The sequence below is a fragment of the Gopherus evgoodei genome, chromosome 6 (assembly GCF_007399415.2).
Source record: "Gopherus evgoodei ecotype Sinaloan lineage chromosome 6, rGopEvg1_v1.p, whole genome shotgun sequence".
NCBI lineage: Eukaryota > Metazoa > Chordata > Testudines > Testudinidae > Gopherus > Gopherus evgoodei.
This window is the reverse complement of record NC_044327.1, coordinates 6,289,363-6,307,080: the sequence shown is the minus strand read 5'-3', so window position 1 is coordinate 6,307,080 and position 17,718 is coordinate 6,289,363. Positions and strand designations below refer to the sequence as shown.

The window sequence follows — 17,718 nt, the reverse complement described above, 5'->3', positions numbered from 1 at the left end:
GAGAGCCTTCATGAACAGTGGGGGAGGGGGTGTCAACAGGCCAAATGGGAGCACGCTGCATGGGTAGTGTTCTTGGCTGATCCAGTCCCTCTTACCTTCTCTTTGATAGGCACTTCAGTCTATTTAGCTTAAGGCAGGTTTTCCAGACCTTTCATCATTCTTGTACCTCTTTTCCGTACTCCCTCCAATTGTTCAAAACACTCTTTGAAGTGTGATCAAACCTGGACACTAGTCCAGGAGAGTGCTCATCAGTACCATACAGCAATAATAGCACTCTGTGCTCACACGTGCTATGCAGCTATTCATACAGCCAAAGATTGCATTAGACAATAGCTCATGTATGTGTATGCAAATATTTGTTTTCCTGAATTGATAGAGACAAATACACTACTTGCCCTGAAGACCCTGAACTTACTCATGTCCAGGTAACTTTCCACATTTAGTCTGTAGTTTAGTTACTGTTGGAAATGGTTTAACTGCCAGAAGAAGGTAAAAGTTTTAAATCTCTGATGGAACATCGAGCTCCATGGAAATACTTGCATATAAAGTCTCTCTGATGACCTAGTTTTTCATAAATTTGATTTCAGGAATCTTATCAGATTCCTATGAAAAACTTATTTTCCCCTTTATTGAAAACTACATTAAAAAGCATTTCTTATGCTTTTCTTAAAATTTAAATGCAAAAGTTTATTGCCCCCTAAAGAACTCTCAGATTTGGAGACTATAAATTTAATAAAATCATGGAACAAATTTTGTCTCACAAATGTAAATTTCAATGCAGTCTAACTCTGGCAGCAACTCCAACACACCCATAATATAGATAAACAATTTTTAGTATGTAACATGTTTAAGTTTAGAAGAAATACCAACCATTACTTGGATACTTGTGCCCATCTGTGAGGCACAGTATGTGTTTCACTGATTTCATTCCACACAAGGCCTCCATCTGATATATGCCTGGTGTTAACTCATTGTTTTACTATTGCAAACAGAACAATTAGTGAAAGACAAGACAGATTTTAGATCCTTCTAAACAAATACACAAATCTTCAGCTGTTCTGCACTTCAGTTGCACTGTATTTTTTCAGCTGGCAGGGAAATGGTTGTTTTGAAGGGGTGAAATGCAAGTGTGGAGGAAGTGTAAAGGAGGAACAGGTCTGGGTATTTTTCTGCAGAAAGGCCACCAACAAGAACATCTCTTCAGCCCATCCAGATTTAGTTAGGTAAGCGCAACAGAATGTTGATTACATTTGTTTTGATTTATGTGAGCAAAATTGCTCCTCCAGTTTGCCACAAAGCTGAGGTTAGGTGAAGCTGGAGGGGAAAAAAAACAAAACAAAACACCCAGACATTTTGATTTTGAAATGAAAATGGGTCTGAATGTTCTACTGTGAGAGGGTATGATTGGCTCTCTGAGAAGTTCAAGGTACTCACCACTGTCGCCGTCCCATACAAATAACTCAAGGCTGCTCTTTACGTCAAGTATGATGAAAGCTCCCCGGTTCTGTCCAGATCAGAACATTCCAAGGCACAAGATACATTAAAGCAACATGGGAGTTTAAAAACGCCTAACCCAGGGACTGACACCTAAAAAGCATGTGTGCTGGAGTGTGTACACCTCCAAGGCCTGCCTTTTAATTTATGGTAAGAGGTGGTTAATGACAGGAAGCAATGTCTTGGTGCTATAAGACACTGTGTATAGAAGAGAAATGTGCTAAAACACATATTTCAAGTACTCGTATATCTACACTTTTATTACAAAACCAGGTTGTTGGCATTAGTTGGGTACAATAATAGCACAATTGCGTTGCTGCTGCAGAGCTGTTCTGGCCTATGGCAACAATTGCATTCCTGGCTTAAAGTAACTAAAATTAAGTTGCTTTATAACCATTACATACAAGTTATCTGCAATGAACCTTATAAGTTCTGCATTAGGAAAGGGAGGGCGGGCAGCATGGAGTGGATTAGGCTGGAGTGTGAGAAATTTATTCAGTGCCTTAAAAATAGCAAACAGAGCATTATGTATTGCCTATTAAGAACAAGTCCTTTATTTGGCATACTTCTAAAATGAACTGAAGACTTAATTACTTGATCTACCTATAGCTATTGTCAGTAGCAGCAGTGACCAAAGGAGATTGTGTTATACTGAACACTTCACACTCAGTTCCTGTTAAAAGCAACACCTGTGCAGTGCACATATAGTTACATCACACTCAGGCAGAGGGGAATAGTACCTCTAAGTTTATACTGGCTCATGCCCCCCTACTTGGAGTTCCTTTGTAAGTATCTTAGAGCTAGACACCGTCTTCTGCCACTTGCAGTTATGGCTGCGGATCTGTCGGCAAGTCTGCTTCACTGCCTGTGCTGTGCTTGTTCTGAAGGGACCTTCCAATATACTTCCAATATTCCTTTCGGATTGTGTCTTTTTCGTTAGCCAGAATGTCACATAACTAAGAAGGAAAAGTTACAAAGTTGCAATATATTAAACCAAAAGCTTAACAACCCTTAAAAACACACATTAAGCATGGCCTTCTCTTCAGCAAGCAAAGCATGGCTTTTCAGCCACAAATTTTGCACTAGTATCCATAGACTTTTGATAAATGCATCTTCCTAAAAGGAAATCAATGATCTCTATAGATGATGCCCACAGAGCTGGATTAACTATTAGATTTTGTGTAGCACTAGGGGGTTTGGAGTATGGGAGGGGGCTCAGGGCTGGGGAAGGGGATTTGAGTGCAGGAGAGGGTGCAGCTCTAGCTGGGGGAGTGGGACCCAGATGGGACAGGAGGTTGGTGTGCAGCAGGAGGTTTGGGGTGCAGGCTCTGGGTGGGAGTTTGGGTGCAGAAGGGGGCTCCAACCCAGAGGCGCTTACCTTGGGCCGTTCCTGGTCAGCAGTGCAGAGGAGCTAAGGCAGGATCCCTGCCTGCCCTGGCTCTGTGCTGCTCTGCTCCCCGAGGTGGCCAGCATATCCAGCCAATGGGAGCTGCAATACTGGTGCTGGGAGCAGCATGCAGAGATTTCTGGAATGCCCCCTCGCCTAGGGGCCGCAGGGGCATGCCAGCGAGTTCGCGCTTGGAGCTCCAGCCCCACCGTGGGGGGTGGGAGTGGGGGAGTGCTGAGGCATGGGGGCTGGGTGAAAAGAAGCAGCGGGCTGCATCTGGCCCATGGGCCTGCGGGGCCCCTGTTAGTCCGAGGCTCTGGCCTACAGCCCCCTGCCTTAATTCAGCCCTGGATGCTAAACAGAAGTTTGTCTCCTGTGACTCTCCAGTTCTAGGTTAATTCTAATAGCTTTCTCTGCCCCCATCTTCCTCTCACCACCTCACAGGATATCAGATATTTTGCTCCATCCCCTGGGTATATTGCCCTTCAAATGTTCCATTCAGTTCTTTTTGCTAAGCAGAACACTGCGCCTTGTTTGATGAGCCAGAGCTCAGTACCACCAACTTTAAGCCCCAAATATATTAAATGCTGAGCAAAACAGTGCTGACACTTAAGAGTTATGAAATTTTAAGGCGTCAAGGCAAATTTTGGTGCTGGTGGACTGTGAAGGATGAATGGTATAAATCCATGGTACGCCCATCTTGAATACTGCATGCAGATGTGACCGCCCCATCTCAAAAAAGATACATTAGAATTGGAAAAGGGTTAGAAAAGGGCAACAAAAATAATTAGTGGTATGGAACAGCTTCCATATGAGAAGAGATTAATAAGACTGGGACTTTTCAGCTTGGAAGAGAGGCAACTAAGGGGGGATATGATAGAGGTCTATAAGATCATGACTGGTGTGGCAAAAGTAAATAAGGAAGTGTTATTTACTCCTTCTCATAACACAAGAACAAGGGGTCACCAAATGAAAACAGGCAAGTTTAAAAACAAAAGGAGGTATTTCTTCACAAAACGCACAGTCAACCGTGGAACTCTTTGTCAGAGGATGTTGTGAAGGCCAAGACTATAACAGTTCAAAAAAGAACTAAGTAAGTTCGTGCAGGACAGGTCCATCGATCTACCTCGTGCTAAATTCCATTACTGTTACCCTCAGAAGTTTAAAAAAAGCTCTTTTAAGAGCTATGTTGAGTTCTGAGCTGCCAGTCTTGTGGACCAGGAAGCTAAGGGATTCTCCCTATACATATATCAGTTATTTTGAGGATAAGAGCCCTCTGCTAAACTAGGTAGAGGGAAGTAAGAGCATGTTAGGAACTTACACAAAGTTTTTTTTTTTAAAACAAAAGAAAATTGCTCTTTCAGCAATTTGAAAGCTCATTTATTCTCTTTACTTATTGGCATTTCCTCCTTTTCTTGCATGTAATGGTTGGGATCTTTCTGCTTTTCACTTCTGTCGGTGAAGCAGAGGTGGCCTCTGTTGCTGGCAAGCTACAAGGAAAATTCTTGCATGCAGACTGGTTGACAGTCAGAGGCTGAGGATTCATATATTGTACGATTATTAAGAACAGGACAGTGCTAATGGAAGTCAAAAACGCCTTCTGAGTGCAGAGAAAAAACAACTCACCAACATCCTTGAACTTTTGAGTGGCCGAGAGGATTTCTCTTCAGTATAATGAGAAGTAGTAGACAGATACTGCACAGTAACAATTTATTAACCACAGTGCACAGTAACAGTAATGGAAACAACTACTTAATGCCATCCTCATCTCCTAATAATTGTGCAATTAGTGTACAAGTCTATTTTACAAGAGAGCTGTTCCATTAAAATAATCCAGTCTTTGCTTTGTGTGGCAATAGGTTCAGCTAGACAAGCTCCGTGAGGTAGAAAATGTGAGCTCTCTCAACTCACCTCTAATGCTTTCTTTAGTGATTCTTCCTTATTGTTACATTGGTTTTCTAGCATGTCTTCATATATATCCACAAGGAAGGCAATCAGATAGGGAGAACTGTGGCTTGGCTGTAAATCCAGCAGTTGCTCTAATAGATTTTGATATTTGGAAAGACCATGATCTTGCAGAATCCTAAAACAGAGATTAGTAAGTACTGCTGGCAGCTCTGACAAAGAATTAAGCAAGTTTTGGCTTGATAGATGTATCTGAAGATTTTAATCTAAAAGGAGCTATAAATATAAAAGAGGCAGAGGGTAATAGATGTAGTTCAATATAGCAAGAAGTCAGCATTGCTGTAGCAGTGGTTTTCAACCTTTTTTCATGCGGACTCCTAAAATATTTCAAATGGAGGTGCAGACCCCTTTGGAACTCTTAAGACAATCTGCAGACCCCCGGGGCCCACAGGTTGAAAGCCACTGCTGCAGTAAGCTATTGAGGAACATCTCAAGTGTACAAGGAGACATGAGGCAAGGTGCCTTTAGCCAGCAACCTCCTAGCGCATAGCTCAGGGATAGCCTAATACTATTATTTTGACCCCCTCTTTTAAGTCAACTTTTGCTGGTTTTATGCCACATATCCTTCCGTCATTAAGTATGGCTCACAGAGAGAGGAGCAGGATAAAGCAAAAAGGTTATACACTGCTTTCCTCTACTACTATGAAAATATTTTAAGTTGTTGGGACTCTGAAGTCCCATCTCCTTCCTATCGCCAGCCCCACCTGAGAAACCGAATTCAGTGTCAGCACAGCTAGGAAGGAGAGGTGGAAAGTATGTGTGTGTGATGACAGGAGCTGCGTGGCACTATGTAATGCAGAACTCTAACCCTTCAAGGTCAGGGAAAGTCAGTTTCTCTTTACTGCATCTTTAACAGGGATTCTGGAGACACCATCAGTATGCTCTAACAAACAGAATCAGAAAGCTAATTATGCCACTCACCTCATTCACATGAGGCCCAAAAAGAGACACGCTTGCCTCCAGTCACCCAACTAACTACGTGCTACCATTTCTCTTCCCATGTTCTGGACTATCAAAGATTTTTCATTTCTTTACAAAGCACCATCTTCTGCAGAGGGGCTAGCACACTGTCAGCACTCCATGAATAAAGTAATTTACATGGTATTTTTAAGTACTTAAGACTTTTTTTTGATCCAGTAAATAGAAACAACTTGTTGGGCACTTTCAAATGTGAAAAGTATTGACGATCCCCCTGCCAAAGCTACCTAGTCAGTAATTTTACAGGAAGTGGGCCAGGAGATTAGGTTACTATATTAGTACTTTATGTGGGTATAACCTCAGGCTCATCTAGATCATTGCTTTTCAGTTGTTCTCCCAGAGCTATACACACGTCTAGGCATGAAACATTCAAAATGAAATGGCCTGCAAGTAACACCAATCTACAACAATCCCCCTTACCAGAAGCCCTCACCCCACAGATATGAAATACAAGTCTCACCCTTTTAGATAGTTCCATGCACTCTCATTATGTGGCACTGTCTTGATCATTTCTAGAGTGTACCTGTGAGGGAAAACATGGGTTAAACTTCTGTCAGAGGTCAACGAGCCAAAGAGAAAAACATGTTTTCTTTACCCAGACTCAGATCTCCTTTGCAGCCTCCTCCCCATCTCACTGTTCTCAACCCTCCTCTGCATAGGCTTTTTAAAATACAGACTAAAGCAGACATTTTGCTGCTCATCTGAGGTGGTGGCATAAAACACAACTGCACAGCAGTAATGTAACCTGGAGATGACAAAGGCATGGAAAGAAGTAGCAATGTCTGCATCAAGAAACAGATGCTACCTGTCCGACCCCCATAAAACCCATCCTGGCTATTGCTGAGCTCTGATCAGCCAGTGGCAGCTGAGAATCTAACAAGTCCACTAGGTTGCAAACTTGAACAAACAAGACACAGAAGGACAGATATCACCATACATTTTTCTGCTTTCTTCTCATGACCAACATCCCCTCGCCTGAGCCTTGGCCACTTAGTTCTCATTCATGCCCCAATCTCAGCCAAGCACTAGGTGTCATCTACATACTTAGGATACCGCAATCCATATCTCTACACTAACCGTCCCAAATGGACCTAGATATACATTCATCAAGAGGGGACATAAGATAGAACCCTTCATGAGTGCTCTGGGGGAAGAAAAGAAGTTACCCACTATCAACCTTTCAGAACGCTCAGCAAGAGAGCCATTCAAGATTGGCCTCTCCAACCCAAACATAGCTCGCAGACAAGTCATCACCTAATTATCAATGGTATCAAAGGCATCCAATAGAGATAACATGAGCTACCGATGATTGATCTCCTGATTATTTTTCAAAATCTCTGACCAATGCCAGCAGTGTAGCTTTTATTCTGTATCCAGACAGGGAAAGGTCAAGGGGAGCTGAAGCCTCTGAAGCATTCAAGAACACGCCTCACTTCTTTTGTCTATGAGAAATGGAGGGCACCAAATGTAATTGTGCACAGTATTACTAACTGGACTTCTCTCTCTAGAACAGCAGGATCGTTGTAGCCAGTAGTGTTGGAAATTACAAAGTATCTTTGGTTCCAAACAGAGTTGTTTCTCACATCCTCTTTCAGGAGCTGGTCTACGTACTCCAGTTCATTATCCCACAACTTGAACTCCTACAATGGTGAGAAGAGAAAAACAAAATAACCCCCCCATACACATTTAAACATATTTTAACAAATTCTAGTTACTTCTTTCTTCATTTGAAGAATTCCAACTTAACTTTTCACATTCTGGACCTCAAGATTAGACCTAGATGAAGAAATCAATGTAGTAAGTTGTGAAATTAGTAAATTTTGGGGAAAAACAGAAGTATAATGGGAAGTGTTAGGCAACCCTCATTATACAGAGCAGGGGTTCTCAAGACAAATTTTTGGTGGCCTTGGAGTGTGGCCATGAACTCTTCTGGTGGCCGCTCTCACACTTGTTCCTAAAATACATAGTTAGCTTTAAGAAAAAAAAAAAAATGCACATATACATGTCCAAATCATTGTAATTTATTTATTGCTAGATACTAAGTCTTTTGTGAAAAGTGATATTAAACATAAAAGTATCACTTTTCACAAAAGAAAGACGTTATCAGCCCCGACAAGCTGGGGACAAATTAAGCTCTGGATGGGGACGGGGGGGGGGGGGGGGGGGGATGAGGATAGGCAGTAGGGGCCAGGGGCAACAGATCTGGGGGCAGTCCGGGGGGAGACAATGGGGGGCCAGAGCCTACAGCCCCGTAGCCAGAGCCCAAAGCCTTGTGGCCGGGAGATGGGGATTGAGTCTGAAGCTGTGCAACCGCAGCCTGCTGCCCCACCACTCCTGGGGAAGCTGGGAAACTCACTGGCTGCAGGCTCCTCCAGCTTTATGCCCCAGCTGTGTCCAGAGGGGGACAGGGCCCCACCCCTGCTTGCAGCCCCAGCAGAGAACACCAAGGCGATGCATCCAGAAGCAACATGTAGGGGGAGGGGCCGCTGCTTTGCCCCTCCTCCCCCCAAATCACAGCCCAGGAGGCTGTGGCCACAAGAAACGCAGCTAGTGGCAGCATTTGAGAAACGCTGATATAGAGGGTGCTACTAGTGCTTCTTGTAACAAAAGGCAAAAAGGCAAGTAGCCAGCAGCAAATTTTTGAACTGGTTAGCTGAAAGGTTAGTTTACAGCTGAATTCTGAGTTCACACTCACTTAATTGTTTTCACTCCATCTACACAAGTCAGCGTGTAAAGTTAAATTTAAGAAACAAACCTCTACAATTTTGTGAGGATTCTCCCTCCAGAGAAAGCAGCAGACCTGGATACAATACCTGAATAACCCACTGTCTGTGCTGCCAAGCGTGGTAATTCTTGGCATCCTGGTTAAGAATTTCAGCTATAAACTCAAGCTCTTGAGATGGATCCTTCAGCCACTCTACCAACACCCGTCTGTGGTGCCTAAAGACAAAGTAGGAGAATTTAAAAAGCTTCCCTTCCAATATCTGCTTGAACATTAGACTTTATTAAAATACCACCTGATTACAATATTTACCAGGACAACCAAAAACGTATTAAAAAAAGACAACACCAAAAAAAATACCAAGATACCAACCCATCACCAGAGTAGTACTTTTTAAAAGAACCATGAAACATTTCATCTAGCTTTTCTAGGGATTGCTACAGTGTAAACTTACAACAAGAAAATGCCAAAAATGTATCTACATATTGGCATATAACCTCTTAAAGAAGGATAAATGCTATGTTTGACATGCTTGAGAAGTGGGTGAGAAAAGCCACACAGGAGGGTATAATAATTTAAACAGAACTGAGTTTGAGTACACAAGATGGGTTGTGCTTGAGATAGTATCACACTTAGAAACTTGGCATATTGCCGACAAGTGATCTTCACAGTTAGACCCATCGTTCTAATAGAAACCCACCTAAAAACCTAACACTTTTTTCCCTATGAACACTGAAGTTCTCTCTATCACTTATTTTTTTCAAAATATTTTCCCCCTCTATTTTATATTGGCATTTGTCACTGAATTTAGAATGCCTTCCTAAGCTTTCAGATTCAGCATATTCCAGTACACCTGAAAACCTGCCCATAGTCACTCCCACCTTCTAAAGTAAGTGTTGTAAACATTTTACTAAGGCCTTATTTGTCCCACCACTTCATTTCTGGGAAACCAGAGCAAGGGCATGAGTACTAGTTTCAACCCAAAGTTTCTCAAATGAAGTCAGAAAGCAGAGCCAGTCATAACATTAGCAAGGATCACCCTAGCACGAATTATCCAATTCAATTCTTTGGCCTCTGTCAAGCAGCGAACAACATTTCAGAGACTTCCATTACACCGTAGCCCTAATATGATTTTTCCTATTCTTGGGACCCAGCACTTAGATTTCAGAGGCCTCTTCATGGCAACATTTAACTACCCTTTGGGTCAGGGTTGGCAGAGGTGACACCCAATTAGTTTCTTGCTGCTTGCTCAGGCAGCATATTGGTGGTCGGTCTCCAGCTAAAAATGAGAGCACAAAAGTTTGCAAATGTTCTGCTTGCTCCTGCAACCTGTCTTCCTCTGTATCTGGGAACAGAGGTGGCAGTGAAACCTTAATTTATCCAAACCTCATCAGCTGTCAGTTTCAGAGGCTAAAATGAATGGGCGGATGGACTTCCTCCATAACAAATATGCTATTCGAGAAGCATACAAGCTTCTCCTTCCCACACTACTCAAATGGAGGGAAGCAGAAGGTACGGACTACCAGAAAATCTCAGGAAAAAAGAGTGGGCAAATAAAATGACCAAGGGTTTCAACTCCTGTCTCCAAGGGACTTGTTAGCTGTCTTCCTTTATACATCTCTCCAGCTATTCTTGGCTTCTTCTCCAGTTGGCACAGACACTTCCACCCAAAGTCTTCCTGGACAGAAGAGCAGGATTCATTAATTACCTTTGCTCTTTCCCAGAGGCCACTCCTCAGTCAGAGAAACACCTCTTCTAATCATACCAGACAACCCCTTGACCACAGCACATCTGAAAAGGGAGGCTCCAAAAACATGACATGTTTCCTTTTCAGCAGGCTCAGCTGCAACTTCCTTTATTCACTCAAGGAGGTTCATATCAAAGTATCACTAAACTTGGACAACCTTACTAGATGGTGTAGGATCTCAAACGTTCTCATATGTTAATAGTCCTATGGGGAGTCCCAAAGTTTGATTCATTTGCATCAAAGCTCAATGCAAAGACTCATGGTTGATCTTCCAAGATGCAAGCACAAAAAACTAAGAGCACTGGGTTCCTTGTCTTAATACTGCCCCAGGCACCTCACCTGTATTTTCCCTCTTCTTTCCTTTGTGGCTAAGGCTCGCCGCAAAGTCTCTCTCTTTGGACAGGTCTACACAGCCTAAGTTGATACAACTTACATCGCTCAAGGGTGTGAATATATAGCGCTGCAGTGTAAACTTGCCTTCCATCTAAATAGCCCTAAGCTGGTCCAGATGGCCAGGAAGCACTCTACCATGCCACAAAGTCCTAGGATCGGGGGAAGATCTGCACAGTGCTACACTGAAAAATTGGTCACCCTGCGTAAAGCTGGAATATGTCACAGATACTCCCTATAAATAAAATCAAGGCTATAGGTCTGGCTCAGCCCTTAGAAATTAATCCTACAGCAATAATAAGTGTCCTCAATTCCCTGAGCACAATAGATCTCACTCATCTTCATATCAATATTTCTCAGAGCAGTTGGCCAGTCCACCCAAATGTATGAAATACCCAACAAGAAAATTCAGTTTGGTCTTTCGTGAGCTAAAAAGTTATCCCTTCAGGCCTGTGGATTCCTTCCATTTCCCCCTGCACTCTCTATTAAAGTAGCCATTTTAGTAATGGCTGTCCAGGAAGGTATTAAATGGAAGCCCTTTCTTTTGAAAAAAACTATTGTATTTTTCCACAGAGTTTTGAAGACTTTGCCCAAATGAGCCTCTAATATAAAATCCAAGGGCTAACCTAGCATTCTTTTTGTTCTAATCCAAAACTTGCACTAAGAATAAAGTAACAGAATTTAAATTCAAGGCCTTATAAAGCATACTGGTAATCTCCTGCCCTGTTTGGTGCTTTTCACCTTGGATGAAGAGATAAAGTCTCATGAGACTAGAATAGCTGAAGGCCAGCATATCTGAAGCATTCAGAGCGTCTGGGACGGTCAGCCAGCTTGTCCCCTGGTTTGTTCTGCAATGTGTTGACAATGGCTCTGCCCTAGACTGGAAGATCTGCAGACCAGCAACATAACTGTTCTGTAGGCTTCCAGGTAGTGGAAAGCTAAGTAGATGAAACACTTTTGTATATTTATTTTACATGGTTGGAAACTGCTGTGATATGTAATTTCACCCACGTGTATCTTTGGCAGAAATATTTCTGTATACTCTATTACAAGATATATCCACTCCCTGTTAGAATTCATAGCCATGGCCTTTCCCAGAGAAAAATGGCCTATAGCTGATAAATTATCTAAAAAAAAAAAACATACAGTCATCTCTCTCCATGCATTTCATTTGGGAGAATTTTTACAACAAAAAAAAGCAACATCCAAGAGCTGCTGAAAGCTAAAATTCTTCATTTGTAATTGCTTCATTTTTGTTATGTCAGAATAAGTTTGGTAGTTTTAAAAACTTTTCACACACCTAACTATATTACTTAGTACTCATAGCATTGGAGTAGAGAGTTATGGAGAATTCTGCTTGGGGGCAGTCCTGTTTAACACCTCTGAAACTGGCTCCATCCAAGGAGGAAGGCTGAATCCTCACCTCCACACTTTTAGAACTGGCAGCCATGTCCATTTCTGAGATGGTAAAAGGTACGACAGTTTGTCTCTAGAAATCAAAAAGATTTTACCAGACTTGGTAATTCTTTGGCTGGTCTTCAATGATAGCTGTAATATAGTTAATTTCCTCATTAAGGTCCTTTTTCAATGAATGCAGGAGGACTCTCCGGAAATGCCTAAAAGAAAAATAAAAACACACACACACCATTTAGGTGGTTTATAAAAAAAACAAAAAACAAACAAACAAACAAACAAAAAGAGCTGGAGTAAATTCAGTTAAAAGTACTTTAAGAATTAAAGCAATTTTAAAGAACACAACTAATTCTGAAGATGTATTCATTACTGGGTAGCTGGTAGTAACCAAAATAGGCAAGATTACAAATATATTAATATCCAAGATTTTGGCAACTTTAAGTTTCTACTGAAGACTTGTCTACCCCACACCTGTTGCAATGTCACTGAACATCATCTACCTCAGGGGATGGCAACCTATGGCACACAAGCTGATTTTCAGTGGCACTCACACTGCCCGGGTCCTGGCCACGGGTCCAGGGGGCTCTGCATTTTAATTTAATTTTAAAGGAAGCTTCTCAAACATTTTAAAAAAACATATTTACTTTACACACAACAATAATTTAGTTATCTATTATAGACTTACAGAAAGAGACCTTCTAAAAACGTTAAACTGTATTACTGGCACGTGAAACCTTCAATTACAGTGAATAAATGAAGACTCGGTACAGCACTTCTGAAAGGTTGCAGACCCCTGGTCTACCTGATATGAAAATAACTGGTATAAATCAGTGCAATCATGTTGGTAGGAAAAATACACAGGTATACAAGTATACCTCTACCCTGATATAACAAGACCCGATATAACATGAATTTGGCTATAACGTGGTAAAGCAGTGCTCTGGGGGGGGGGCAGGGCTGCACAGTCCAGCAGATCAAAGCAAGTTCGATATAACGCAGTTTCATCTATAACGCAGTAAGAATTTTTGGCTCCCAAAGACAGCGTTATATCGGGGCAGAGGTGTATTTGACATATTAGGATATTTGGAAAAATTTTCATTAGGAGGATGGTGAAGCACTGGAATGGGTTACCTAAGGAGGTGGTGTAATATCCTTGCTTAGAGGTTTTTAAGATCAGGCTTGGCATGCCCTGGCTGGGATGATTTAGTTGGGGTTGGTACTGCTTTGAGCAGGGGGTTGGACTAGATGACCTCCTAAGGTCCCTTCCGACCCTGATATTCTATAATTCTATGACAGTACCTATTGGTTGAGAAATCTAGTCCTGTGAATTCAGAAGGCCTTACAAGTTTAGTATTTACTTGAAAATTAAACTGGCAGGTATTACAAAGGGGATTATAGAATTACTTCAGTAATATTTACTACAAAAAGCTAGCAGCTAATATATTTAGATATTATAAGAACTTCCTTTGAAACAAGCAGGAAATGGTTCCAATCTTTTCACTAGGAATGCGTGTCATCAGAGAGACACTTTCAATACGATTTGTCATGTCATCTTAATCAGCGGTTGTTTTTAATGGCTAGTCCTAATCTTGTTTGAAAGTTTAGACTATCAGATAGCATTTCCCAGAAATTAGCGATACTGCATCAAAATCTTACTTTAACAGCCTGCTGCAGCTTCCAATAATCCTCAGCCTCTGAGAAAGCAAGCAAGGCCAGTCATACTTTGAACAATACACTGCCAGCATAGTTGAAAGAGAAATCAAGTAATCTAATCAGGTAATTTTAATGACTATTACTTACCACACTGTGTAATTTGCAGCATTCAGTTCAATGGCATCCCCGGTTAGCTGAAAAGCTCTTTCACTCCTTTCATCCCGCTGCAGAACAGCCCGAAAGTAATCATAGACATCTCTGACTGGACAGATGAGAGCATGTTACCCAAAACAACTAGAAGAAATCCTGAATAGAGGATTTAAGACTGGCAACCCATTGATGCTACTTTGTATGCATCAAATACTATTCCCTGAAGTGTCTGGGTCCTAACAGTCTGTCTGCATACTGATACAATAGCATTGTTCACTAGAATTATTCTGGTGGGATGCTTTACAGAGCTCAGACTAGAAAGCTCCTAAAACATCTTTCAACATATCATCTAGATAATGTCCAAAATAGTCATGAGGGCACTATGAGTCATGCTATTTCTCTACATTCTTGAGATCCATTATTGCATTTTCCGCTAGGCCTAGCCACACCATCCTAATTGCTTGCATTACCTGGAACGTGGCTGCCTACCAAGTAGTTTTAAAAAACTCTAATTTTTAAAAGATCATTTCTGAAAAATTGAAAAGAAATTGGAGAGGTTTGTTTTTGTTTTTAAAAGTGTGGGCGCTCCAGAATGTGAAGGTTGTAAAGCAGGCGAACGTTATCTTTGGAGCTTTGAGAAACTCAAGATTCTCCAACCTCTAGAAAAATGCAAGTTTATGGAAATGTTCCTTTAAAAAAAAGGGACAGTATTAAGGCCATTTCCATACTTCAGTTTTTTAGTTTCAATAATACCCAGTAATTATGACAAAGTGATTTACCTAAGCTTTGTCCTAGGTCAAGTTGGTTTACAACAAATAAATTCTCAAAAAACAAATGTGTATGGTAATTTTATCTAGTGCATTTACCAGTTTAATATTAAATTCTCAACATTTAAAGTTCACTTCTAGATGACTACAGGAACCTTAAAGACAACTCATGTTTTTATATAGTTACTAGCAGTGACATCCAAGCACAAAAACTTATATTATTGAAAACTAAAGTCTAGCTTGAGTGGTGCCACTGACATATTACACATATATTTTCACTGTACCAAGGTTTAATTATACTTAAACTCTTTAAAAAAAATAACAAAAAAACTTACATTTTTCACTATAGATTATCTGAACCACAGGATTTGGTCCATCGTTTTGAGGTACTGGTTCGATGTCAGCCCATTCTTTCCTGTGCCTGTAAATTTACAATTTTCTTTTCAATGTTTTATCAGGAAAAACTACTGAAGCCACCCCCCAAAAACACATGCATTTCAGCACCATTCTTCATGGTGGTCATAGAATTGTATGATACAGACATAAGTGATATGGTAAAAGTCACATTAGCTGGTCCTGCAGCCTAGAGAGGGACTATGTTCCTTGATCTTGGAGAAACAAGGTGGGGGAGGTAATATCTTTTATTGACCAACTTCTGTTGGTGAGAGAATGAAACTTCGGAGCTTATGCTGAGCTCTTCTTCGGGTCCATTGACCTTGCTCATTTCTCTCATGAGTTTCGGCCACAAGCTGCACAAGCTCAAATGCTGTGCTCTCAGCACAGCTCAATGTTTGGACTAGTGAGGGTTACTTTACCAGGCACCCCAGAACCCCAAATCACTGGCAGGTACGTTTACACGAACGCATCTGGGGGCACCTAATAAGTTCTCAGCTGGGAACTCTGCGCCTCCCACCCCCTTACAGCGTCTTTCCTCCCCGCGCTGGGCCGCCCCCGGTGGAACGATGTCTCCACGGACACCCAGCCGTGAGACACAGGCCCAGCGGCCTAGGAGGTGTGAGCACCTTGCCCCCGCTCCGCGGGTCGGACGGGCACTGGCGGGCGGGTGCCCCCGGCGCACGGAGCGCTCGTCTCCCCCGGGACAGCCCAGGCCCCCGCGGGGCTGCTCCGGTCTCTGGCGGAGGGCCCGGTACCTGTACAGCAGGTAGCCGCCCGGCTCCAGGGGCTCCGCTTCCTCCAGCGCCGGCTCTCCGTCCCGCGCCGCGGGGCCCTCCGCCTCCGCCATCGCCGCCAGCCGGGAGAGCGGAGGGAAGAGACGCTTCCGGGAACAGCTCCGCGCACCATAGAGAGGAGACCGGGGCTAGCTAGAGAGTCTCCTCCAGGGGGCGTGACGGGCGGTGCCCATGAGCCTCAGCCCTTCCGGTCCTTCCCCCCGCGCGGCCTATTGGCTCCAGACGAGCGGGGGGCGGAGCCAGGGAAGCGTCACCGTGACGGAGCCCAGCCGCTGGCGGGTTCCCTTGGCCTAGGGCCCGGCTCGAGGCTGCCCCGCCCGGGCACTACTGGCCCCTGGACAGCCCGTAGCCGCTCGGCTCCGGCCCCGCCTCCGCGCACCAGGGAGTCGGAAGGGGTTCGAGGGGTTAACGCTGATGTTTGTAGAGGGCTCTCAGCGAAGAGTGTTATGGAAATGGCGCGTAGTATTTTACAGTGAAATCAGCCTGCAGACGGGAGATGGATGCTTGACACTGGGGAGAAGGACTGAAGTATATTCCATATGAAGCATAGTGTGGTGGATAGGGTACCAAACGGGGGGCCAGGGACTGCAGGGTCCGATTCTCCATTGCCATGCACCTTGTGTGGTCACTGACACTAGTGCAAAGAGAGGTGGGTGTAAAACACTACTTCACTTTGCACTGATATAAATGACAATACAAGGTGTAGCGCAATGGAGACCCAGGGCCCTTGGTTCCATTCCAAGCCCTGCCACTGAACTAAGGCACATCTTTGGTCAAATTACTTCCTTGTGCCTTTGTTTCCCCTCCCATTCTTCATCTGTCTTGTCTATTTAGACTGCAAGTGCTCTGGGCCATAGATTCTCTCTCACACTGGGTTTGTACAGCACACAGAACAATGGAGTGTTCATCTCAGTAGGTGCCTATAGGCACGACTGTAATAGAAATAATATAATGTGGTAAGGGACTAACCAGTGTAAGGTAAAGAAAGGCTGTTCTGAACTATAGGATTATGAATAGATACACAAAGAAAACAGAACAGCATACAAAATGGGAGAGCAGATAACCCGAAATAGCTGAAATAATTGTTACAAAATGCAACATATAAAATAATAAAACAAGAACTCCAGAAAAACGAGAGAAAAATGATAGACAATACTAAGAAATGTAACATATGCTGGAAGAGAGCGATACAAGAGATGGAGAAAAATTTCCATCATGCAACTTATATAACACAGTCAAGAGAAAGGGAACATAACCATGGGGAAGCGTACAAAAGCACGTAGAAATGCAGGGCAGGGAAAAATGAGCACAAGCAAAATAATTCTTGGTTTTCAGACAAAACTTGACCAGAGAAATATAAATAAAATATAAAGCAAAATAAAAACAGAGATATTGAATCATACCGTGATGTTATTGGGCAAATCCTGAGCTATGCTGCTTTACACCAGCTGAGGATCTTGCTCATTACACTTTGGGATTATGAAAGATGACGCATGCAATGACATTTCAAGATCAAAAATGAATGATGTGAAGAAGATAAAATTAATAGATCCTACCCTGAGGGAAAGGCAGCAAAAATATAATGAGGATATTATGGATATGGACCATAGAAATTAAATTAGATTATTATTACATCATCCAGTCTCTCTCTGACAATACCATTGCTTCCTACAGTATGGTTCCTGTTTTAGAAGTCCTAAGCAAAAGGGTTTGCACCACTTCCCGAGGAGATTAGTCTACAGCCTCATACACCACCTTGTCAGGCTTTTCATGATGTTTGGACCACATTTTCTTTTTCTTAATATCACCCACTCACACTCAGTTATACCCTCATCTATCACATTAATTTAAATCTGCCACTG

General features: G+C 42.6%; 1 protein-coding gene across 1 annotated transcript; it reads right to left on the bottom strand.

Annotated features, from left to right (window-relative positions):
- Positions 1 to 1,726: 1,726 nt before the first annotated feature.
- Positions 1,727 to 15,972, bottom strand: FNTA (farnesyltransferase, CAAX box, alpha). Its single transcript, XM_030566662.1, has 9 exons — positions 15,818 to 15,972; positions 15,002 to 15,087; positions 13,897 to 14,011; positions 12,195 to 12,299; positions 8,638 to 8,764; positions 7,316 to 7,464; positions 6,285 to 6,347; positions 4,793 to 4,964; positions 1,727 to 2,450 (listed from the first exon to the last, which is right to left on the bottom strand). The coding sequence occupies exons 1-9, from the start codon at positions 15,907 to 15,909 to the stop codon at positions 2,322 to 2,324; spliced, it is 1,038 nt and encodes a 345-aa protein (XP_030422522.1). The 5' UTR covers positions 15,910 to 15,972; the 3' UTR covers positions 1,727 to 2,321.
- Positions 15,973 to 17,718: the final 1,746 nt, after the last annotated feature.